The 25,577-nt window shown below is 40.4% G+C and overlaps 1 protein-coding gene across 2 annotated transcripts in view; it reads left to right on the top strand.

Moving 5' to 3' along the window:
* homer1 (homer scaffold protein 1) overlaps nucleotides 1-24,726 on the top strand; it is a 32,982-nt gene extending 8,256 nt beyond the window's left edge. The window contains exons 2-9 of one of the 2 annotated variants that reach the window (XM_028600814.1): nucleotides 11,236-11,392; nucleotides 14,461-14,592; nucleotides 14,719-14,811; nucleotides 18,126-18,265; nucleotides 18,768-18,927; nucleotides 20,227-20,337; nucleotides 20,422-20,502; nucleotides 23,434-24,726. In XM_028600814.1, the coding sequence (XP_028456615.1) occupies nucleotides 11,236-11,392; nucleotides 14,461-14,592; nucleotides 14,719-14,811; nucleotides 18,126-18,265; nucleotides 18,768-18,927; nucleotides 20,227-20,337; nucleotides 20,422-20,502; nucleotides 23,434-23,622 (1,063 nt within the window). In that variant the 3' untranslated portion in view covers nucleotides 23,623-24,726. Of the gene's footprint in view, nucleotides 1-11,235; nucleotides 11,393-12,226; nucleotides 12,401-14,460; nucleotides 14,593-14,718; nucleotides 14,812-18,125; nucleotides 18,266-18,767; nucleotides 18,928-20,226; nucleotides 20,338-20,421; nucleotides 20,503-23,433 lie in introns of those variants that run through there. The other variant, XM_028600815.1, reaches the window with a different exon arrangement.
* The last annotated feature ends 851 nt before the right edge of the window (nucleotides 24,727-25,577 follow it).

Below are 25,577 nucleotides of genomic sequence, written 5' to 3' on the forward strand. Positions count from 1 at the left end.
GATCTGTTGGCATATAAGCTTATAGAGTATGGGGTAAATGGACATTTTTATATGGCACTGAAGTCTGTTTATCACAAGCCCATAGCATTTGTAAGATTGAATGAACTCCATACCAACTGGTTTCCAACATCATCAGGGGTAAAACAGGGCGATGCTTTGTCTCCCACATTATTTGCAATTTATATAAATGATTTGGCAAAGGAAATTAAAGCACTGAATTGTGGGATAAGATGTGGAAATGAAATGATAAGTATTCTTTTGTACGCGGATGATATAGTACTACTGTCTCCATCTGAAGATAATCTGCAGCGCATGCTCTCTTATATTGATGATTGGTGTAATAAATGGAGATTGTTCATCAATGGAAAGAAAACGGAAATAATTCACTTTAGAGAACCTTTAACTACTCGCAGCACTTATGAGTTTAAAATTGGGTCACACAAGCTGAACTTTGTAGACTCATATAAATATCTAGGTTTTTATATTGATGAACATATGAATTTTAGAAATGGTGTTAAGGTTCTTGCTGATTCAGCACGTAGAGCTTTGGGAGGAATTATTGGTAAAAGCAGGAATCTGAAAGACATAAGTTTTCAAACGTATTCTAAATTGTTTCAAGCCTGTGTGTGCCCTATACTTGATTATATTGTGGGTGTTAGAGGACTTAGGAATATATCTAATTGTGAATTAGTGCAAAATAGTGCTATAAGATATTTTCTGGGTGTGCATAAGTATACCCCTACATTGGCGATAGTGGGAGACATGGGATGGGAATCATGTGAGGCTCGCTGGAAGATATGTATGGCCCAGTTATGGAATCGTCTATTAGATACGAACGCAAATAGGTTGTCAAGGAAAATATTTCTCTGGGATGAACACATTCTTGGTCTTTGGTCTAACGACATATGCAAATTGTTTTGTAATTATGGTTTTGGGGATTCGTTTCTTAATAATGAAAAGCTGAATATCAGTTTGTTTAAAGAATCTGTGTTTGCTAAAGACAAAAAGCAGTGGGCTGATGATATATGGGCTAAGCCAAAATTGCGTATTTTTGTAATGATAAAACCAGAATATGGCACTGAGAATTATGTTGTATATAATTTGTCATAAAGGCAAAGATCCTTATGCGCTCAAGTGAGATCTGGTGTTTTGCCTTTGACTATTGAAACAGGACGATATGTTAATGTAGAAGAAGAAAAACGTATTTGTCCTATGTGCTGTTTGAATGATGTAGAAAATGAGTTCCATTTTGTTTTCTATTGTCCTTTTTATCGTGAGCAGTGTGATTTTTTTGTTTTGTAGGATAAAAGCAGAGATTGATTTGGTAAATATGGATGATGCTCAAAGATTGAGATGGCTGTTCACATATGAAACATATAAATTGGCTAATTATTTAGATAAAGCCTGGGAGAAGAGGAAAAAAGCTCTTTATCGAGTGTAGATGAGAACTAGTTGTTTGTCTGTGGTATGTGTGTACGTGTATATACATGTATGTATGTGTATGTCTATATATTTGTATTTGTGTATTTTTTCGAAGGATTTGTATATGCAAGGGGAAGATGTTTGTTGAATAAGTGAATTTGTGGTGTCTTGTAATCCCATGTGGGATGGGCCAAGATGTTTGGCATGACAGAAATAAAATATAACAAATTACCTACTCTTATTTATTTATTTTTATATATATATATATATATATATATATATATATATACACACACACACACACACACATATATACATTATACATATATATACACATTTTTTATATATATAAATATAAATAAAAAAACATTTTATTTAGATTTCTCAACATATACAAATCTTGTACTAATTTTAATGCAAGAACCTAAAGCTTGACAGGCATTGCAACATGTCAACTTAGGAGCCAACCTCCCAAACTCAACTGTCTTAAACCGGTTTTTACATACAGTACTGGAATAGCTTGAACATGTCCTGATAGATGATACTGTAGAGTGGCGGTAGGCAAATCCTGTCAGAGGAAGTCAAACGCTTTCATGGTGATCGCACGAAAACACAACAAAAGACAAATGTAGTTAGCGCACAGACAGAACATGAACCTACTGAAGTAAAAGCAACGCCACAGTGTAAAAAGTCCTGCATTTAAAACCTTACTCAAGTATAAACATCCAAATGTACCAAAAGCTAATTTGCCCATTTAGATAAATATATACTATTGGATTATGAATAGTGATGTATTAATGTGTTCATCACTTTAATGTTGCAGTGGGTAAAGGTGGAGCTGATTTCCACTACTTCATAGCCTATAATAATTCATAATGATGTATTAGGTAATCATATTTTTTGTATTTTTAATCATTTGAATCTGTAAGGTAGTACTTAGTAACTATAGTTATTAAATAAATGTAGTGGAGTAAAAAGCACAGTATTTGCCTCTGACATGTAGTGGGGTAGAAGTATAACGTAGCACAAAATGTTTATACTCAAGTACAGTCCCTAAAAATTTAATTTTTAAGTACAGTGCTTGGGCAAATGTACTTAGTTACATTCTACCACTAGTACTGTTTTTATTTATATATATATATATATATATATATATATATATATATATATATATAAATAAAATTGTCATGGACAAAGCAGTTAGACAATTAGGATAACAGGAGTTTGTTGGAAAAAAGTGGGTTTTTATTTACCCAAAAAATGCACAAAACAATATAAGACCAAGAACTTAATATATAAACCAATAAAATAGGTAAACTCAATATAACTCCAACCAAAAATAACTATAACAAAAAATACATGTGCACATCAAAACCATGGCATCTAATGGTACGGCCCAATTGGTAGGCCATAGTATAGAACAGTCCTTCACCCTTGGCCACGCCTTTTCTGCATCAGGAAGTACCTCTCCACCAGCATGGTAACAAAGACAAAATAATGATTAATATAACAAAACCTTGCAATGTAGAAAAGTGTATTCCATTTAAAACATATAAAGCTACAGGAAATAAATGTGGATTATTAATTAACCAAACAATGTAATGGGTTTGTTTTAATGTTGAAATTATTTAAAGTGTGACTGAATGAATTAACGTGTACCAAAAAGCATGGGGTGAAATGGTGTATTATATTACCATTGCTGGCTGTTTAACCTGTGTGGCTTAGGCCATCACACATGCCCCCCCCTCAGGACTCTCGCTGGAACTGCGAGAGAGGTAGTCAGCTGTGAGGTTGTTCTTGCCTTGAATGTGCTGGATGTTGAAGCGGAAAGGTTGGAGTGCCAGGTACCACCTGGTTATTCTGCCATTGCTATCCTTCATCCTTTCCATCGACTGAAGAGCTTTGTGGTCCGTCTCAAGGGTAAATTCCCTGCCTAGGAGGTAGTACCTTAAGGAGTCGAGAGCCCACTTGATAGCCAGGGCCTCCTTTTCCACTGTTGAATACCGAACCTCTCTTGGGAACATCTTCCTGCTGATGTAGGCGACTGGATGGCGGTCACCAGGTGGTCCCTGGAGAAGCACCGCCCCCAGACCCCTGTCAGAAGCATCGGTTTGCAGAATAAACTGTTCATCAAAGTTTGGACTGTACAAAACTGGTTACTTACTTAGTGATTGCCGGATGTCATAGAAAGCTGCCATTGCGTCCTCTGTCCACAGGATCTGATTGGGCCACCGGGATCCAGTCAGGTCTGTGAGGAGAGCTGCCCTGGTGGAGAACTGCGGTATGAAGCGATGGTAAAAGCCTGCCATGCCCAGAAAAGATCGAAGTTGTTTCTTTGTCTGTGGCAAAGGACATGACTCTATGGCCTGGATCTTGTTGACCTGTGGCCGTATCACCCCATTTCCGATGATATGGCCCAGGTATGCCGTCTCTGCAGCCGCAAAGACACACTTTGATGGGGTTATGGTCAGCCCGGCAGAGTGGAGAAAGTCCAAAACAGCCTGCAGATGTTCCAAATGCTCCTTCCAGGTGTTACTGTAAATGACAATATCATCCAGATATGCCTCGCCTGCCTGTTTGAGCTGGTGGGTATCGCGTGTACATGCCCTCATGTCACCACCATCTCTGTGATTAACTGTGTCTATCTTTAAATAACATCTGCTGACTTAATTAACCCACTGAGATGTGACGAGAGGATTCCACAGAGGCTGAAGAATCGCTGAGTGTCCCAGAGGAGACCTGGGACACTCAGCGATCACATCTACTTTCCCTGGAAGACTGGCAGATACTGTAGGCGTGTTTAGTTACCTCTCAGACGACCGTTTCTTCATCCCCTTAGTGGTCAATGAAACGGCCCATTTGTGTGACGTCCTGTTGTTTTCTTAAACCCCCCCAACAAAGCACAAGTAGACTTTATATTTCACAGTTAGTTTTCTGACAGATAAGAGACAAGCGAGACCTAGCGAGTGCTTTGTTGTTGCAGGAAACATTCAGCTATTACACAAACTCCCGGGCAGTTCAATGCTTGCATTTTGTTTTTTTACCCTCCGTAGTGTTTTAAAACCTTGTTGTGTCAGCGATACAGTTAGTGAGGTTTCCGGTTTACTGTACGGGACTCTAACACCGCCTCAAACCATAGTTTAAAACAGACTGACAAGTCTGATCTCCGGTTTACATGATTGGCCACTCCAGCGTGACGTGGGGTTGCGTTGAGTGAGTCGCAACTTTTTCCCTGCAGCCTAAACGCACTACCCCGATTCAAAATGAATGGAAAGACCTCGGATGGCCGACGAAGGCTGTGTGAACGCAGCCTTCCTGTCAAGTGAAAACCATGTGCCTCCAGATGTGTTGATGTTGAATTTCCTATTATTTTAAGCCAAATAAAGTCTTTAAAAAGCGTCTTAGATCAGCTGGAAAACCCATCGTCACAAAGCTGAAAACAGGGCTGTTTTTCTGACACCGTAAAAAGTTTACATTTTAGAGATACGTGAGATTCTCACAGGACAGCAACGCTACAACCATATGATGATCTTACAGAATATGGTGCATTGTTGTAGATTGAACTAATCCACAGTATATAAAAGGAGTTAAAATTACCAGTGACATGCAACATACACATTAATGCAGCAGTAGTATTAATCCAGAAACATCAGATATAATAGGAAAACACTGACAGGGAACATTTTACTGCACTACTTTTACTTAAAGGAACACGCCAACTTATTGGGAATTTAGCTTATTCACCGTAACCCCCAGAGTAAGACAAGTCGATACATACCCTTCTCATCTCAGTGCGTGCTGTAACGCTGCCTGACGGTTCCAGCATTAGCTTAGCCCAGCACAGATCCTGCAGGTAACTGGTTCCAACTAGCCTACTGCTCCAAATTGTGACAAAATAACGCCAACATGTTCCTATTTACATGTTGTGATTTGTAGAGTCACAGCGTGTACAAAAAACATAACATGAGACACAGCCATCTTCTAACAGTAAACAAACCGGGAACTATATTCTCAGACAGGCTTGCTGCGAGCATATCACTCTGCCCAAGTACTATATTCTTCCGCCTGAGAATATAGTTCCCGGTTTGTTTACAGTTAGAAGACGGCTGTGTCTCATGTTACGTTGTTTTTTGTACACGGTGTGACTCTATAAATCACATGTAAATAGGAACATGTTGGAGTTATTTTGTCACTTATTCGGAGCAGTAGGATTGCTGGAACCATTCACCTGATGTTCTGTGCTGGCCTGATGCCGCTGGAGCCGTCAGACAGCATTACAGCACGCACAGAGATGAGAAGGGTATGTATCGACTTGTCTAATTCTAGGGTTACGGTGAATAAGCTAAATTCCCAATAAGTCGGCGTGTTCCTTTAAGTAAGGTTTTGAATGCTGGTGTTTACTTGTAGTCCTGTATTTCCTGTATCAGTGTGGTATTAGTACTTTTACTTTAGTAAAGGTTCTAAATACTTCCACCACTGTTAATGTTGAAGAGCAAACATTGGAGAAACTCAAGTCCAACAGCAGCTCACTGCCCTGTTGGAGAGCCTTTTTGTTGTTCAGTCATTCAAATACAGCCAGGAAATGATAAATCTAGCTACACACTGATTTTTATTTTTGTCTTACTTTAGTGTCTAACGAACTGCCTAAATGTAGCATGACTGACAGTGCCAGCTTTAAGCCTCAACAGCATCGGCCCTCTTGTTTATTTTCCTCCGGTTGTCCAGAGTGACAGAGAAACTCAATTATCCAGCAGATGCAGCAGCAGAAACTGGAAGTGATTATGTTTTGCATTTTGATAACTGGTTTCAGATATGGTTATCAGCTTTGGTAGGCAAAACATTTATCACGTTCTTGTTCTTTTTTTTGTTGTTGAGGAAGCAGCTTTAAAAGTATCAGTTGCAGCATAGTCCCAAGGGGGGTAAGCTTCGCTTCAGAACTCAAACCTCCTATGGCGCTGTTTTGACGCTACAAAGCAATCCCCTCCCGTTAGCATTCCACTGACTAGCATTAATTTTGACGTCACTTGACAGTGAATAACTTTACATCTGAAGCGTTTAAAGACTATTTGTCCATTGTTTATTTCTAAAGAAACAGGACAATGTATAAACGGCTCCATTACCTTGTACCTCAAGTTATGGCTCCGTAGCAGACGTTGTTGTAAAAATAGGCTAACGACTGTGTCATAGTAGAGGAATTACCGTATAGTACAGGAGAAGCTCGCAGGCAGTTTGGACTTACGTGAGCTGTTTAGGTTTAATTACTAATGTTAACTAGCACTTTAGTTAGCAATAATTAGCCTGTGTCTATGTTATCTCCTTACATATACCTATGCTCTCCGTCTCTGCAAGATTGGGAATGATTGAGATTTCTCTTGGCACAGCTACCAGAAGACAGGTTGCTCACGTCTACGTTGTCTCTCTCAGTCGGAGGCTGCGCAGTAACGCAAGAGATCACCTGAAAAGTGCTTCTAATATCCTTCACTGGTCTCCGTCCAGAGCAACGGGATCTGTTGGTCCATTCTTATATACTGTCTATGCATAGTCAGTGTAAATATTGAATTTAAGGTGGTTATACAAATGTAATTGTCCATTTTTATTGTACAACTTAATTACATTATTTTACTTCACATTTTTTTAACAATCTGTCCTTATTTTGAGCTGGAGAAGATCATTACTTCTACACTTATACTGTATATATTATCTATATTATATAGAAAAGTTTACACACACACACACACACGCACACACCCATTTGTACTTGGGACATTTCTAAACAGAGTCTGGACATCTTTTAGACATAAATCTGTTTGTTGTGGATTTGTTGTGAAGCGTTCAGACCCAGAACGTTACAGCTTGTTGAGCTTTTTATCCATAGTTTGGAACGTTTGGAAACCGTCCACAGCCTGCTGATCTCTGTATGTTGGCACAGGTGCTTCCAGGTCACCTTTGGCATCACTGCACTGTCCCTACGTCAGTGTTCGCCCTGCTGGTCAGCTCCGGCCTGCACACACTCACATACTGTATAACATCCTGCTGCTTCTTCTAGCTGAATCATTCCACATCTCAGTCTTGAGCTGCCTCTGTTACAGACTCGCAGGGTCTCTGCTGCACTGGCCAACCACATATGGAAGCAACACAACTCTGTCCACAGTATCGAGCTGCACCAGCACGATCTCAAATCATCGTGTCTTAATCATTTTTATTTTTATTTTTTTAAATCCGTCTAATCTCCGCTTCATCTTTACAAGCATTGAAGAGTAGAGCCTTCTAGAGCTGCAATTTACGATTATTTTCTTGATTAATCAATTAGTTGTAGAGAGAGAGCCCTATATAACCTTGGGTTTTACCGGCAGCTTTTACGATTGCTACGCCGCTACCACTCTGCAAAACCAAACTCTGATTCAACTTTGGCAAACGGGCGGGGGATCTTCTAAGCTCATTTAGATCTCCAAGCCAGACTCATCAGAGCCAGATGTGTTAGAAGACCAGCCAGGTTAGACTCCGGCTGCTGCTCTGCACTTGTGACTGATATCGCGAGACAATGTTTACCTCGACAAGAAGTCTTGTCACATTTTAATCTTTTGAGATTCACACTGCTGACATTTAACACAGCCCTTCTAAACTACAGATTTAATAATATGTAGGGCCCTATTTTAACGATCTGAAACTCCAGTATCAAACGTGAAACGCAAGTAGCTTTGTGGGCGGATCTCGAATCTAAAATGGGTTGGTCTGAAGTAGCTAGGTGTGGTTTGGGCGTAACGTGCAATAAACCAATCAGAGCGTCATCTCACATTCCCTTTAAGAGCAGGCGTTGGGCCTCCAAACGCACCACCTGCTCCTGTTGTGCCCCTTCCTCCTCCCCTCTCCCCCCACCCCCCCTCTCCATCTCCGTCCACCCGCTCCACCAGGAGCGCATTGCCACTCCCGGAGCAGATCCCGCTGGAGTGTCCAATGCCGCCGTAGTTTAACATCACGTCTCCTTAAGTCCTCTAATATTTCCTCATTTATGTCCTCAACACCTCCATCATTCATGGAAATGTTGTGTAAAACACAACAAGCCACAAAGAATGCTGCGACTTTTTGAGGCCTGTACTGTAAAGTGCCTCTTGACCTATCGCATTTTCAGTAATATTTTTCCTTGTAATTATGTATGGTTTGCAAAAATGGAAACTGCTGCGTAGATGAGAGAAGCAAAGTGTGTGCGCGTTGTGCGCACGCTACATTATGGCCAAGCATGCGCCCCTAAAATAGCATCTGAATTACGCGCCACTGACTTTAAACTAGCGCCACTGACTTTAAACCAGGTTTTTCCTGGTCTCAGGTTTTTCCTGGTCAGTGGCGGAATTGTTTTCTGAAACTGCAAAATAGCACCAGGGAACGTTTACGCCTGAACACACCTCCTCTGTCCGCTGTGCGTCGGGTGCAAAATAGGAATGATACATGCGTCGGTGTACAAAGGCAATTGCGCTGAGTGCAAGATAGGGCCTGTAAGCTCTTTGGGTTTTTATTGCACACATACAAGACTAAAACTATTATAATCAGCGAGTTGTTGTTGATGTGATTCTAAGCCAGTCTTGTCACTGTGCTTGCGGAGTTTGAAGCCCCGAAACTTTGAATCTTTTAAGAAAGCCCCAATTAGGCTTCAACTGCAAAGTACTGTTTTTTTACAGAAGAAATGCCAAAATTCGTGTCAGTAAGGTAAATCACATGCTGATACAACTTGAAATATCTCCGTTTTTATCCAAACGTTGTAGTAGTAGTAGTAGTAGTAGTAGTAGTAGTAGTAGTAGTAGTAGTAGTAGTAGTAGTAGTAGTGTGTGATTCTCCATTTTTCATATTGTATGTCCCTTCAATAATGTCCAGCCACTGCCCTAAAGGAAGGGTTTGGTCCTTTTTGCACCTTGGGATTGTTTTCTTGGTCTCCGCTAACAGAACTTAAACAATAAAGTGGTCCTATAGAGCCAGTAGAGCCAATAGAGAAGTCAGCTGGTAAAGTCAGCTATAAAATGATCCATAATCCATTTTATTTTGATGTTACAAACAGCTGGTCGAAATGGCAGAGTTTTAGACGGAGCCTCAACGACCACCCGAAAGCACGATAACGTTAATGGTCAAGCGAGATGGAGAGTGACTGAAAAGAAGGAGCGCTCTAGCCTGGTCCTACCAGACTCTGGTCCATTAGCCTGGTCCTACCAGACTCTGGTACACTAGCCTGGTCCTACCAGACTCTGGTCCACTAGCCTGGTCCTACCAGACTCTGGTCCACTAGCCTGGTCCTACCAGACTCTGGTACACTAGCCTGGTCCTACCAGACTCTGGTACATTTCATGTGTCCAGAGAGTCTGGCCACTCTCCATTGACGTGTGTTAACTTCCTTGAAGGCGGGTACTCTGTTGAAGTTTAAAACTATTGGATCTGCCCAGATCGTTGCGAGAAGTTGCAAGTTTCAACTCGTCTCGTTGGTCTGAACTCGGCTGAACCGAGATCGTCCCAATACATTACCATTTTCTGACACTCCCAAAATATGAGCTGCAGCAGCGTTCTAGCAGAGTAAATATCATTTAGGTCGCCTGAATCCGAGCATTATGATTGTTTGTACTACATTATTGTTGTCAAGCTTCCATGAAGCCTTATTTTGAACATAAATCATTTTTAATGACTTCATCACCCACTGGCTGCAAAGGTTCATTAACTCCAAGTAATGGAGTGGATCCTGAGATTATTATGAATTTATTTGTTTTGAAACATTGCAGAAAATCAAAATTAAAGCACATTTTAATATTTGCAGATTTTTTTAATCTTTATTTTATTTCTCCTGACAAGTCTTTTTTTTTTTTTTTTTGTTCTTTGCAGATACAATGCATATTGAGTATGTTTACTATCTGCCCTGTGTTCCACTTTACACCTTTCACCACATGTGGAGAGGGAGACTGTGTGTTTGTACATAAACACACCGTTCCTCTTCAAGTCACTGGTAGCGCAGCAACGCAGCAGGCTGGTGAATTATGGATGTGATGGGATCTGGGAAGCTGTTTTTCTCACCTTCCTCTGATTCATCACGCTTCTCAATGCTTCCACTCCCTTTTCTCTGCAGGACGGTGTTGGATATCAGATGTGGAGCTTTATTCACACGTTTGCTTTTGTCTTTCAGCCACGCTTGGCTCTACGAACTTTACATTTTGGTCCCAACAACTAGTGGATGGATTTCAGGGATGCTACAATGCATCGTGAATCGGTTAAAAAAACTAAATAAATGTGTAAAGAATACAACCAGTTGAGATTTAAAAAAAAGGAATAATGCAATAAATAACTTGTCCAATACTTTGGTTTATGCCCAAATTCCTGCTAATCTAATGGCATTCCCATCAGCCTCAGCTGTACTTAGTGTTTAGTGCTAATTAGCAAATGTTAGCACATTAACACGGCTAAACTATTAGATGATGAACATTTAAACTGCTAAACATCAGCATGTTAGCGTGCTGACGTTAGCATTTAGCTCAAAGCACCACTGTGTGGAAAACGTAGAAGAGTGCATGAAGCCTCGTCTAGTCTTGTTTTTCTTTTGTCTTTTGGGATCTATGTCTACATGAACACAAGCGCTGGCTGAATTGTTGCAGTGGCACAATGATGACTAAAGTGTTTTGTTGTTTTATCCATTTCCGTGCAGCCAAAGCCTGTTTTTCCCCTCCTCACCGAGCAGTGTCTCGTTACACACTGCATATTTAAAGCTTAACCTCAGAGTTGAGGCGTTTATCCAGATACTTATTGCTCCATCTCCCCCCCTTTCTGTTTCTTCCCTTTTCTGTGCAGAGAGCAGCCCATCTTCAGTACCCGGGCCCACGTCTTCCAGATTGACCCAAACACCAAGAAGAATTGGGTTCCCACCAGCAAGCATGCTGTCACCGTCTCCTACTTCTTCGACTGTACCAGGAACGTATATCGAATCATCAGTCTGGATGGATCTAAGGTGTGTTTAAAGCACTTAAGCACACAAAACCGTGTTTGTGTATTTATATATGTGCAGTGGTGGAATGTAACTAAGTACATTTACTCAAGTACTGTACTCAAGTACAAATTTGAGGTACTTCTACCTAACTTGAGTCACTTCTTTTCATGCCACTTTCTATTTCCACTCCACTCCAGCTAACAGAGAAATGTTAACTTTTTCCTCCACTACATACATCTGACAGCTTTATTTACTTTACATGTTAAGATTTTTGCACACAAAACACATTTTAGTTTATAAAATACACAATGTTTTATTCTAAATTAAACTACCCAACAATATAACTGCCTACAAGCCCAGCTGAAATGATTAGACCATAGACCTTAGTTGATTGACACAACTGTTTGGATCGTTTCCAGTTTCTAAAATGTGAGGATTTTTTCTGCTTTGAGTACTATAAACTTGTAATACTTTAAGTAAATTTTTCTGATGATACTGACATTACTTTTACTTAAGTAACATTTCCAATGCAGGACTTTCACTTGTAACAGAGTTTTTTTTTTTTTTTTTTTTTTTTACAGTGGGTAGTACTTTTACTTAAGTAATGGATCTGAATACTTCTTCAGTCCAACTTAACTTGTGTGGTGCAATATATCAATATATATATATATATATATATCCCACCTCGACCCAGCTCGTCTGACTTGTTCACCTCGGCCTGGCCTCTCTCGGCGCTGAGGCAGGGAAGGAGGCGCTCGGGCCTGTCGTATCTATGTGGCAGTGGTTATTTTAGTCTTGAGAGAGGTGCAGGGGTGGAGTTAGCATAGTTATGCAAGAGCCTCTCTGGGTGACTGCTGCTGCTGTTGAACCAGCAAGTTTGCGCTGTGTTCTGCTGGAAATAGCAGCGACTGGGTGGGAGGACGTTATTATCCAGACAAACAATAAGTCTTCTCAGCAGAGAAAAAGAAAACCGAGACAGATGCCACACAATGGAATCTTTGTGGTAGAGTTTCTTTCCACATTCCAGAAGTGAGAAAACATTTTTTGAAATGTGTTTTTGAATCTTGGAAATTAAAATGTCACCAGTTTAAACTTGTGACCGCTTAAAACAAAACAATACCTACCATTTGTGTTCAGTTTAACCAAAGACTAGAATATTCTGTAATTTCCTAGACAAAAAAGAAAGAGGGAAGTCTAAAAAAAAAATATTACTTTGTGTAGCATGCATGTTTTTCTTCTGTTTTCCTCTTCTGTTATTTGTCTTGCAACACTTCAAATGTATCTTGTGACCCGGTGTGGGGGTCCTGACTACTGTAAACCTCTTCATTAGAAAAACAAGGATTCTTTTAACACACACACACACACACACACACACACACACACACACACACACACACACACACACACACACACACACACACACACACACACACACACACACACACACACACACACACACACACACACACACACACACACACACACACACACACACACACACACACACACCTTGGTTAAAAGAATCCTTGTTAGAAAAACTACAACACCACACCGGATCTAGCTAGACCGAAACAAAACAGGCACGACACACACGCTTGTTTGGGCTCGCGAGCCGGCCAAAGAGTAGCAGGCTAACGTTACGTTTTGAGTGGATGGCGAGCGCGAGACGCCAAAATGGATGCCAATAAGATTCTGAATGGAAAGTTTACTTTTAAAAAGTTGCCAAATGGTTCCATTTACAAGACCAAAGTGATCTGTGTTTTGTCGTTGTGAACGGAGCTATCATCGCAGCACGTCCAGTCTGAAATACCACTTGATGACCAAGCACACAGCTGATATATAGCTGCTATATATATATATATATATATATATATACATACATACAGTGTTTCCTCTGGTTTTGGGTTTGATTAGTTGACTGCTGTACAATATTACATTTACAAACTGACTTCGTCATAAAATACGACAGTATTTAGTAAATCGATTCTTCCGACTGCATCTTCAAGCAGATTTTATTTATCCATCGGTTTCTTTCCATTTTGGGGCACATCTCTCTCTTCGCTGCTTACTCCTTACAGCCTTCACATTCTGTCAAACTGCTGAGAGTGTAACGCATGTGTCTCTGCCAATACACATGGAGTTGCCAAATAACTTTAGAATTTGTGGTGAAATTTTGTGCAACATTGCGATTTCCTGTCACAGGATGTCTTCTGTGTCAAGCTACTCGCATGTACAAAATGGACGTATTTTAAAAATGATATGTGAAAAAAAACAATCTCAACTCAAAGTCCTCTCACTCACTTGTTCTGGAGCTTTCAACCCTGTTCTCATCTGCTGTTTTGTTGATTGTGTGATTCAGTCAAAATCTTCAGAAAAGCGAGTAAGTGAATCTTGAGTTGAGATCAGTTTCCAATGTCAAGAATAAACTCATGAATATTATGCATTTTAAAAAGCTATAGTGCGTAGTTTCTGTCCCCCATGAGGAATTCTAAGTAATGACAACAACACTGTCGCCGGATCCACATGATACAAGCCTTCAGTGATCACGTGCCACCCCCACCCCTCCTCCACGCCAATAACCAAGGAGGACACTGAGGATTAAAAAACACGATTGACACTTCAGAAGAGGCAATTCTCTTTGCTCGATTTTTCTGCCCGCGAAAGTCGCCGGGTGACACAATTTGGTGATATACTGAGAAATCCAGAGAGAGTTGTGTGGAGCTGATGGTCATAATTAGCTTTGTAGCAACTCATTTGGCAGTGGCTTGAATGAAACTGACATTTATTTATATCAAAATGTTATGCACTAAAGCTTTAACGGTGAATACGTTTTTTCCGCCTCTCTCCCAGCTCTGCTAGCGAGTCCTCCCACACTGATCAATAACATGACAGCCAGTTGGACTCACTTCAGAATTCCTCATTGACTGCTTCCTGTTTACCAATCCGCTCAAACACAGACAGACAGACAGACAGACAGACCCAGTAGCTATCAAGACATCCAGCTGCTCTCGCCAAACTCCAATTACAGCCATTTCCTGAATCACTCAACAATAGATTTCACCGTTTTGAATTGGTTTTGTCCTCCACAGGCCATTATCAACAGCACCATCACCCCCAACATGACGTTCACCAAGACGTCGCAGAAGTTTGGCCAGTGGGCCGACAGCCGGGCGAACACCGTCTACGGCCTCGGCTTCTCATCTGAGAGCAACCTGGCCAAGGTGAGAACACTGGGACGCACAGCGGAGTCCTGATTTTGATCTAAGTGTGTTTTTCTTTCCCTGTTTAAAAAACAAACAAGGAGGTTGTTGTTGAGCTGTAGTATAACTTGCTCCTATTACTTTTAGTTTGCAGAAAAGTTTGCGGAGTTCAAAGAGGCAGCACGGATAGCAAAGGAGAAGTCTCAGGAGAAGATGGAGCTCACCAGCACTCCCTCTCAGGTAACTAACGCCATCACTGCATCCTGTTGCGTACTTTGAAGAAGTGAACTTTAAGGTTCAGCTTTATTACCATTAGAAGACAGGATTGCACAATGAAACACAGTTGCAGCTCCATCCATGCAACATACACAGACAATGTATAAACAAATATTTAAACATTTCAATTAGAATAGACTGAAACAAAACAAACAAAGCATATAAAAAGTAGCGTTAAACACAGGATTATAAAGGAAAACTTCATTATATTTAAAAAGAAGATATACAGTTACGTATACACACAGAAAACACGTAGAGTTAACCGTAACAACAACCACCATACAGACAGGTTTCCAGTTAAAGAGTTCAGGATGGAAAACGTTTTGCCACGTGTCATGATAGCTTACATATTTGGACATTTTCAGTGTTTAGAAATAAAGGCTAGAAACAAATTCTTTGTGGCACTCATCCTCGCATTTCCAAAACTTTTCTACTACACAGCTCACGTTGATAGATGTCTGTCGGCTCAAGCTAGCTAACATGACAAATGGAATTGGAGTAAGAAAAGGCAGCTAGTAGCAGTGATAATGCTAACCGAGACCACACAAAGTTACTCTACAGGTAGTCTCGCATTGCCAGACCTTCCGCCACAGCGCTGCGGAGGAGGGTCTGGCGAGTCCACACAGCATTATGGGATGGGAGAAAAACATGCTCTGGTTTATTGGCATTTCTTAAACCAATCACAATCGTCTTGCTAAGCGCCAGATGGAGCCACGGCGCCGCTGCCAAACAGCCTTGGGAAGGAACTTGTTTTGGTGGAACGTGTACGTTCAAACGTTTTTTTTTAGTCGTACAACAGAAAACTCCGATAGGACAGATTAACCCTGCAGAAACCTGAGGAGCAGTTAACCATAGTCCTCATAAACTCTTAAGAGTTTAAAATTACAACACAAAGAAAGCGGAAGGTAACTGACATCTGGCCGAAAGAAAGGCCATTCAGTGGAATTTCTGGCGGCAACGGAGCAATCCCGGAAGTGGACTACTCTACAGGTAGAGAGAAATGACCTGTGTGTCCTATGCTAAAGCACTGAAGCCCTTTTCTCCTCATACAAGTAACGTTGGCATTAAAAAGTAACGTTAGCATATATGAATGTCCTTCTGTGTTGGCTGCTGCACGACCTTAGAGCATCAAAGTGTCGTCATTCTGGATGTTATACTGTATTAGCCCTTGTGTTGACTTCGGGTCAAATTGACCCATTTTCAATTTTTGTTTAATATCAGAAAATATGGGACGTAGAAATAAGCGCTGAAAATGTGTAGAAGAAAAAATTAACAATTTAAAACGTTGGAAAAAGCAAAAACAAACGGCAAAAAAAGGCGTCAAAAATGTTGAAACGTCGGGTTGCATGAACTTCCTGCTGTTTGCCATTCAAATACACCAGACATTGCATCTACAGATGTAGAGCCAGATGTTTTCTATTAGTGCAGGAGCTCATAAAGCAGCAGAAAGCTCACAGGCACCTTAAAACAGATGTTTCTGCCGCACCAGTTCCTGTGCAAAACTATTCACCCCTTTAATTAAAATCCAGGGCTTTGACCAGATTGCTAGATGCTAGTAGCTAATCCTGACCAAACGGGGAGAGTTTCTCGTTCAGCCTTCACTTTCTGTGCCTCAGTTTACAGTTTAGGGCACAAAAACTCTTCATCTTGATCTCCTCTTCAGCTCTCAGTCATTCTGATTTAACATTTTCCATTCAGAATCAATGTTAGTTCGATGTTAATAACGTTTGTAACGAGCCCCATGCGACACTAAAGCCAACTTAGAAGAATTAGAAATTGATGAGAAATGAATGCAAATCATGTACTGAGCTGTTTTCTCTTTCACTCAGCATTACGCTCACATTACAGCCACTACGCTAACACCTTGTGGCTTCTTTTACCTCCTCTGCTCTCCCTAAATAATCCTCCCCAGGGTGGCGCTGTAAAAAGGAATGTGTTTTCAGTCAGCAAAGCTGCTAAAAAGAAGGTAAAAAGAAGTGGAAAGGATCATTTTCATGACTCCGATGGCCCCTTCCCCCCCAGTTTTACCCCCCCCCGTTACCAATGCAAACTCCCCTCAGGGAGGTCTCCTCTGCAGCATTCTTGCAAAAAAAAAAAGTACTTTTTTTTTAACCGTGTGAGCACAATGATGGACTAAACCCTGTGAATCTCTAACAACTCTGTCTATCATCCTAATGTCAGACTAACAACCAGAGGAACCCCGTCTCTGTGAATTCTACCTGTATAACCTTCCGGTTCTCCTTTCATGCTCTCAAAAAGTCAGCTACAATTAGGGATGTTTGAGCAGCTGCCAATCACCAATGACAATGATTACACATAGGTAAATTAAAAAAGGAAACTCACTGTCTTCATAAAAATGGAGTCATAGTTCTGAAATGTGTCTGCAAATATTTATTTCTGAGCTCCACAGGAGTTTAAAAGATGTAACGTTAACCCAGCAGCTCAGGCACAAAAAAAGCTTTTAGCATCCCTAACTACATTACAGCAGAAAGCAATCCTGTTCATTTTTGAGAGCACCGAATCACTAACACTTTGTTGGTTGTTGATGTGTTGTGTCTCATAATCCAAATTTAAAGGAATAGTTCAGCCATTTGGGAAATTACCTTGTTCGCCTTCTTGCCGAGCGCTACTCTTATGTCTGTACAAGACATTTGAAGCTACAGCCAGCGGCCGGTTAACTTAGCTTAGCATAAAGAGTGGTAACACGGGACGCCCTGGTAGCTCACCTGGTGGAGTGTTGCGCCCCATGTACCAAGGCTCAGTCCTTACTGCAGCGGCTCAGGGTTCGATTACAACCTGCGGCCCTTTGCTGCATGTCTTCCCCTTCTCTCTCTCTCTCTCCCCCTTTCCTGTCTACAACTGTCCTATCAATTAAAGGCCAAAATACCCCAAAAGAAATCTAAAACTAAAAAAGAAATAAAAAGAGTGGTAACAGGGGGAAACGGCTAGCGTGGCTCTGTCCAAAGGTAACAAAATCAGTCTACCACCACCTCTAAAGCTCAATAATTAACATGTATGTTAATCTGTTAATCTTGTAGGTCAGTTTGGAGTTTGTTACAGTTTGAACAGAGCCACGCCAGCTGTTTCCCCGTGTTTCCAGACTTTATGCTAAGCTAAGCCTCTCCTGACTCTAGCTTCATATTTACAATACGCTCAGCGTGAAAACGAATACAAATTTTTTTCCCCAAATGTTTTCCTTCAACAAAAACTCCATGCATTTTTATTTTCTAATTCTTTTTATTTATTTTATTTCCGGATTCACCAATGTGCCGAAGCAGGAGTCGGCCCCTGGCGATCTGCAGTCACCGTTGACCTCGGAGAGCATCAACGGTACAGAGGAGAGAGTCACACCAGACACCACGCAGCACACCGAACCCAGAGCAGAGCCTTCCCAGAATGCACTGCCCTTCTCACACAGGTAAACCAAAGCCAGGTTAACACAGAGTCACAAACAATGTTTCGCCAAATATTGTCTTCCTCTTATTACAGTTGTGTTTTTCGAAACCAGCTCCTGTTGTCAAATAACGTTTTAATTGGTAACGCATCCTGATCATGAAATCCTCTCATTCAGGAGGGTAAATGAGAGTTGTCCGTTAAAATGAAATTGGCACAGTGCAGCTCAGAGCGCTGCAGCTCATGTTGATTCATTCATTCATTATTAATCTGCCTCCCCGGGCCTCTGGACAGCATTAAAGCATTACATTAAAACACTACGCATGCTTCCCTATTAATTATAAACCACTAAGTGAGTGGAGATAGTTTTGTCAGCTGTGCTTCAGGGGATATTAATGCAGCAGAAAGACGGTAGTTTGAAAAAGTTGGAACTGCGTAGAAATTAAAGCTTTCTACAATGCTTTTTCACAATGGACTGAGGTTGGTTGCAGCCCTTCTGATAGCTTTCTCTCTCCCTCCCATCCCAGTTCGTCAAACATCAATAAGCACTGGGAGGCAGAGCTGGAGGCACTTAAAGGGAACAACGCCAAGCTGACGGCGGCTCTGCTCGAGTCCACGGCCAACGTCAAACAGTGGAAACAACAGCTGGGGGCCTATCAGGAAGAAGCCGAGAGGCTGCACAAACGGGTATCACCGCACAAGCTCACTGATTTGTTGAAAGTAGGGCTAGAGCCTTATCGGGACTTAAAAGTTCGGCCCAGCAAGGCCCGAGCCCGACAGAATTCGGCCCGAGTCCGACAAGTACATTTTGATTGACAGCTTTTTCATATCTAGCTCCTATCTCTTTACATAAATATTTTACATAAATATTTTTATTTTATTTTTAGACATACATTTAAATGCCCTCTCTAAATGGTGCCCTGCTGGTAGGTTTTACAACTTGACCTACTTTCACTTAACTACGGTGCAGTAAAATCAATCAGATGTCCGTGATCTGCGTAATGACAGTACAGTGGGACGTTTGCCTTCAACAGAGCGACAGTAATAACCGAACATACCATCATTACTGAGATTAAACTACATTCACTGTTATGTTTGCACTGAATAACGCATTCAATAAACAGAAACATAACTCTCGCAGCACACATGAACAGATGCGCAATATTAGCTCACACATAAAATAGCACCCTCGCGAATTAGCCTGTTGCTAACGTACATTCATAAATCCTGCATAACATCGTCCCGTACCTACAGGACCACGATAGTGGCTCTCCATCATGATGTCGGCCAGCCATCGGCACAACACTACCCGACATTATTCAAATGTGCGCACGCACACAGCTCTTTTGCCTTTTGTCAAGAATTGGTAATTTCTAAATTTTTTAACATAATTTATTCATAAATAATGTAGATTATAGGTCACTTGGAAGTTGGAACAAATAAATAAAAGAAGTCCTCCAGAGGCCAGCCTCCGTTTCACCTCCTCAGCATCCATTCTCGCGCTAATCGAAACACATCACCAGACCGCTCATTTACCGCGCAACCCGGAGTGGGCCCGAGAAATGAAGACAAAGATCTTCAGCTCCAAGTAGGGCTGCTCGATTATGGGAAATATCATAATCCCTATTATTTTGGTCAATATTTAAATCATGGTTATTTAATTTGATTACTCATTGACTTTTAGGAAGATGTTGCGTTTATTAAACTTAAAATAAAACCGATGAACAAATCAACAGTGAGAACACCTTAAACTGTGAAATTTCACTTAATACTTTTTCCGTTTTAACTCCCCCAATCAAAACACCAAGACAAAAGAGTTTACTTGCAAAATGTTATCTGCAAAATAATCGTTTTTTCGTTGATATTGTTTTTGTGATCGTTAGGAGCCAAACATAGTCATTGCGATCCAAATTTGATTAATTGAACAGCCCTAATTGAAATTAAAATGTTGACCATGTTGTGATGGAGATTTTGGTTGTATTCCAGGTGACTGAGCTGGAGTGTGTGAGCGGCCAAACAACGGTGATTAAATCCCAAAAGACCGAACTCAACCAAACGATAGAAGAGCTGGAGTCGGCTTTGAAGGCCAAGGAGGAGGTAGGAGGAGTGTAGACGCGTTTGTGTACGGAGAAGAGTTACACATCTTATTTCATCTTTGCTCTTCCTTTTAATAACTTCCAGGAGTTGGAGAGACTTAAAGCAGAGGTGGAGAGTGCCAACGACTTTCAGTCTCAAAAAGACTCCCTTACACAGAAACTACAGGTGAGTAATGCACCGTACCTACAGTAACATCTGCAGCTGATTAGCATGTTGCTGCTAATGCTGCATTCATGTCCTATTCCACAGACCGTAAATATGAGCAGCTGAAACCCAAGACTCCACATAAGGTGAAAAGAGCTCAGAAGTCTCCACAAACTGGTGCCAAATTGGCCATAAAGCAACCATTTCCTGCAGTTCAGGGTTCATAAAACGCAATAAAAACAATTCTACAGTCAATACAGCTATTTAAAAAAGGAGCTCCTGAGCAATGTGATTGTTAGAATAATTCTTTATCAAGAGATGGACAGAAACCACTGAAGATATATTAAAGTTAGTTTTTACTTGCAAGTAGAGTCAGTTTATAGCACTCACAGCATAAGTACAGAAAGTGACTACCATATTTTTCGGACTATAAGTCGCTCCGGAGTATAAGTCGCATCAGTCAAAAAATGCGTCATGAAGAGGAAAAAAACATATATAAGTCGCACCGGACTATAAGTCGCATTTATTTAGATTATAAATACAAGAGTTATTCAACTACACAATAGCACACAGAACAATACGCTGAATACGGTAGGTGTCCGGTATGTTAACGTAACACATTAACAGTTATTGAACTATACAATAGCACACAGAACACCTAGCTAGCAGGGCGAGGAGCACGGAGGTATTAAAAGGCGTGGAGACGTAACTGCACCGTGAACGAGCCCCTGCCGACTCCTTCCTCCAGCTCTGGCCGTCTTTCAGCCCACGATTAGCCGATTAGCTTTCTTTGTTTTCTTCATTGTAAGAGTCACCTTTTCGCCAGTCTCCCTCACAAGTTTCTCCCTCATTTCAAACTCTCTTTCTGCTGCTCGATTACCGCTTTCGGCTGCATATTTTACTATTTTAATAGTCCGGAAAATACGGTAACATAAGCCTCAAACAGGAGCTTATTTACGTGTGAAATACAATCCTAATACGGAGTTGATGTCGTCAGTTGTTATCTAGTCAGCCGATGAGCGCATGTTCTTTCCTCAGCATCACACCGTGCTCAGACAAGGACACGCAATGGCTCCATGTTATCTTGTATCAGTATAATATTCTATGCAAAAACAGTTTAATAATAAGAAAAAGTATGTAAATAAAAAAATTTCTAACAGTGATATATCAGGTTAAACTGCTTAATATGTATTTAAATGATTTAGGCCAAAGCAGAACCATCCTCTGAGTGGAAACAACAAAATGATTTCAGCAGAGCGATACTGATATGTTCGATATAAGCTTATTGCAGATATCAGTATTTAAGCATATGTGTCGCCCAATAAGTAACAAAAACCTCCAGTAGAAATACAAAAATATGCTTTAGGCCATTTAGAAATTTAGTGTCTTTATTACAATTCTATGGAAATCAAAATTTTACGTTGGCCGTGTGCTCTTTTAAGTATAAAATTCCCTTTTTGTGTTTCCTGTTGCGCTGCATTGGAAGGATGGTAACAAAACAGGGAATTTGTCTAATATTTCATCAAATTCAGACTGTTGAAGCCTCATATTAGCTTCAGCTAAACGTTGGAATGTATATTTGCTTGTGCCCCACCATTTACATTTAAACCACATTAGGAAAAGATCTTTTAGTTTGAGTTTTTAAATGGCCAGTAGGAACATGAGGAATGATTACAGCAATCAAAAACTGTTTCAATGTACATATGGCCACCTGACTTCTGTTTGAGGACATTTTGAACCTATTCTTTAAAGAGGAACTCCGGTGGTCGGCTTGGCTCAGTGGGTAGAGCAGGCGCACATATATGTAGAGGTTTATGCCTCGACACAGAGGTCTAGGATTTGAGTCCAACCTTTGTCGATTTCCTGCATGTCTTCCCCCTCTCTCACCTAGCTGTCCTGTCCATTAAAGGCATAAATGCCCCAAAAAATAATCTTGAAAAAATAAAGAGGAACCAATACGATTTTATACTACTGCATATGTGAAAAGCCTTGGATGGTCTAAGAGTTTGTTTAAAACTAGTTTTGATGCACAAAAATTAAATACTACTGGCAATATTTTTTATTCTCGTGACAAATGCAATATCCCCCATAGTTGTCACAGACCCATTACACTTAGGATAGGGTTTGTAACCTGTATATGTATTAATTCTCTTTCTCCTCCTGATTTACTGTAGTACTCATACTCCAGTTACAGTATCTAATTTTTTTGTGGGTCTTATTTTAATTTATTTACCTTGTATAATCTTTTTCTATTTTAGTCAGTGTGCTTTTCTTTGCCCTTAAGTTTTTTTTTTTTTTTTTCTTACCCAAAGAAACTGCACAAGAATTCCCATGTGCCTGGACTGCTTGGTGTATGCCACCATGGCATTGTGACTTTGCGTAAACGTACACGCCACTTTCCTAAAGCCAAATGGCGTGTTATCTGGACACATTTTGAGCTCTCCACGTGTGTGTCTACGCTGTATACAGCGGATGTAAACCTACACACCACGTGGCGTTGCGTTGGCAGTTATCGTGAGAACGTCATACGCTTGTAAAAAAAAAAAAAAAAAAATTGGAAAGGCTTTAATAACACAAAAAAACAAGAAAAAAACATGCTTAGGAAAACAATAAAACGGTTTGGTTTAGGAAAGATATAAGCTTAAAAAAAAAAAAAAAAAACCAAACAGCTCTCCTGGGTGAAAGTCCTGTTTGACCCATCCACCGCCCCAGCCAGCCTCCCTACGCGGACTTACGTCCTTTCGTTGATAAAAAAGCGATTATGCATCTTGATAACATGCCAAAATGGCATACGAATTGGCGTGTCATACATACGCCACTTTATGAGATCAGTCTGTGTATGCAATAAAAAAATCTTGAATCTTTAAAATTCGGACAGGCATGGTCTTTTCTCTTTTTTTTTGTGTTTTTTATTTTCTTTTTTTATTCATAAAATGTGTGGTTTGTTTCCAGGACATGGAGTCGAGGAACCAGACGCTGGAGGCCCAGCTGAGCGATCTGGAGCAGCGTCTGGAGAGCAACCAGCAGGAGAGGGAAGCCTTTCGCAACAGCCTGCGCTCGCTGCTGGAGCTGCTGGACGGAAAGCTCTTTGAGCTGACGGAGCTGCGGGACACGCTGGGGAAGCTCCTGGAGAACAGCTAGAGAGGCCAACACGTCGTCGCCAACGTCCCCACGGAGGAGAAACCACCTGCATGTGTTGGCATTCACGTCGTCACTGACATGTAACTTGAAAATTAGTTTGTTTTTTTTCCCCCCTCACATGTATACGATACGTGTAAAAGTTTACACACGACTTTATGCATTAACGGTACACGCTTGTTTTGCTACGTCAGATCGGTACACGTTTACAAACGAGCCAAGTAAAAGAGGCTTTGCTTGGACCATGCCTTCCCTCCGCTCTGGAATATTCTGAACACAAAAAACTCCGAATGAATCCGTTTTGTTTGTTACTTGAATATCGTTTGCGGGGGGACATTCTGGTTTTTGCTCCTTCAATCATGCAGACTTTTATTAATTAAAGACTATTCTTCTTTTTGCGAGATTCGCTTTGGTGCATTCTGCAGTCGCCTGGAGCCGATAATCTTTTTTGTTTTTCTTTTCATCGTCAGCCAAATGAACATTTGGGAGTCAGATGAGAAGGACTCCTTTTTAGTTATTCGAACTCTGGAAGGTGACCGGGCGCTTCGAATGTCTTGAAGAGACAAATGTTCCTCCTGTGACTGAAATTCACAGAGGGACTGTGCAAAAAAAAATTTAAAAAACACATCAGCCGGGGAGAACTTTGTCTTATATTCTTATACAATATATGAGCAATACAAAAAAGGGAGCATCAGAGGGTAAATAAACACTTTCCACTCACTTTCAGGTAATTTTACTCCTCTCTCGGATAAGTTTAGACCACAAGCAAGATTTTATTCACTTTCTTTCTATACACTTTTTTTAAAAGACTATAAACAAATTCATAGTGCACTTGTAAAAATGGGGTTTGTGTGTTTGGGTGAATCTTTCTTTTCTCCTCTTGCTTCTGTTGCAACTTGAAGTGCAATGACTGAATCCTTTTTGTTGTTAATTTATTACTAACTGTTACTGAAGATAAAAGTTGTACAAAAACAAAGATCTTTATTTACATCTCGTTTTTCACTTAATCTTTTTTTTTTTTTTATTGTCTGGTACGTGGGTGTCAGGTAGTTTTTGTATGTGTGTGGAAAAACTGGCAATATTTTTGAACTATTTATGAAAATGAAATGAGAATATAACAACCTGCGATCGCAGGTTGGATTTGCAGAGAATCTTTTTTTCTTTTGCCAAATAACCTTTTTCCTGTACAGATTAGAATTGTTGCTGATGTTGCCTTTGGTACAGAGATGCATCAAGAGTAGCTAACTAGCAGTACTTTGTTTTGTGGGATTTACTATTGCCAAAAATTCAGCGACGTTAAAAGGAATAGTATAGAACACATGAAGAATACACTACTTAAGGGCTTGTTGTTGGTTCGGGTACATTTGGGAGACTTGAATGATTTTAGCGGTGACTTTATCACATTGGAATTTACGACTATATTACAGCTTGAAAGGGAAAAAAACAACATTTGAATAAGACTTTTAAATGTTGATTATACCACATGCTTAAAAAAAACACAAATTGTAATTTTGAGTTTATAGTAAAAGAACACCAAATGCAACTCATGCTGTCGTGTCATTCTTTCACATTCCAATGTCATGGCTTCTGTAATCTGTACATTAATAAACACTTACATCTACATTATAGTGAGTTTATAAGCCATTTTTCTTTATATTTAGAAACCGCTTACAAATGCTAAATAGGGGACTTATGTAAAGTTGTCAGCCTTCACACACCAAGGGCCATTCAAAGACATGTTGGTGCTTAATTTTATTTTGAAAGGGAGAAAAAAATATATAGAATTGGGATATAGAAAGCAGAGAGGAATGTCATGATAGGAACCAAAAAGCAACAAAAAAATAAAACAACCTTTTATAAAGTACATTTACATTTGTATGCTTTTAAAAATCATTTTAAAATATGAAGTTTAAATAAATACTCCAATACATTTAGGCATGCAGATATATTTCTTTACA

This window comes from Perca flavescens, chromosome 16 (assembly GCF_004354835.1).
Source record: "Perca flavescens isolate YP-PL-M2 chromosome 16, PFLA_1.0, whole genome shotgun sequence".
NCBI classification, from domain to species: Eukaryota; Metazoa; Chordata; class Actinopteri; order Perciformes; family Percidae; genus Perca; species Perca flavescens.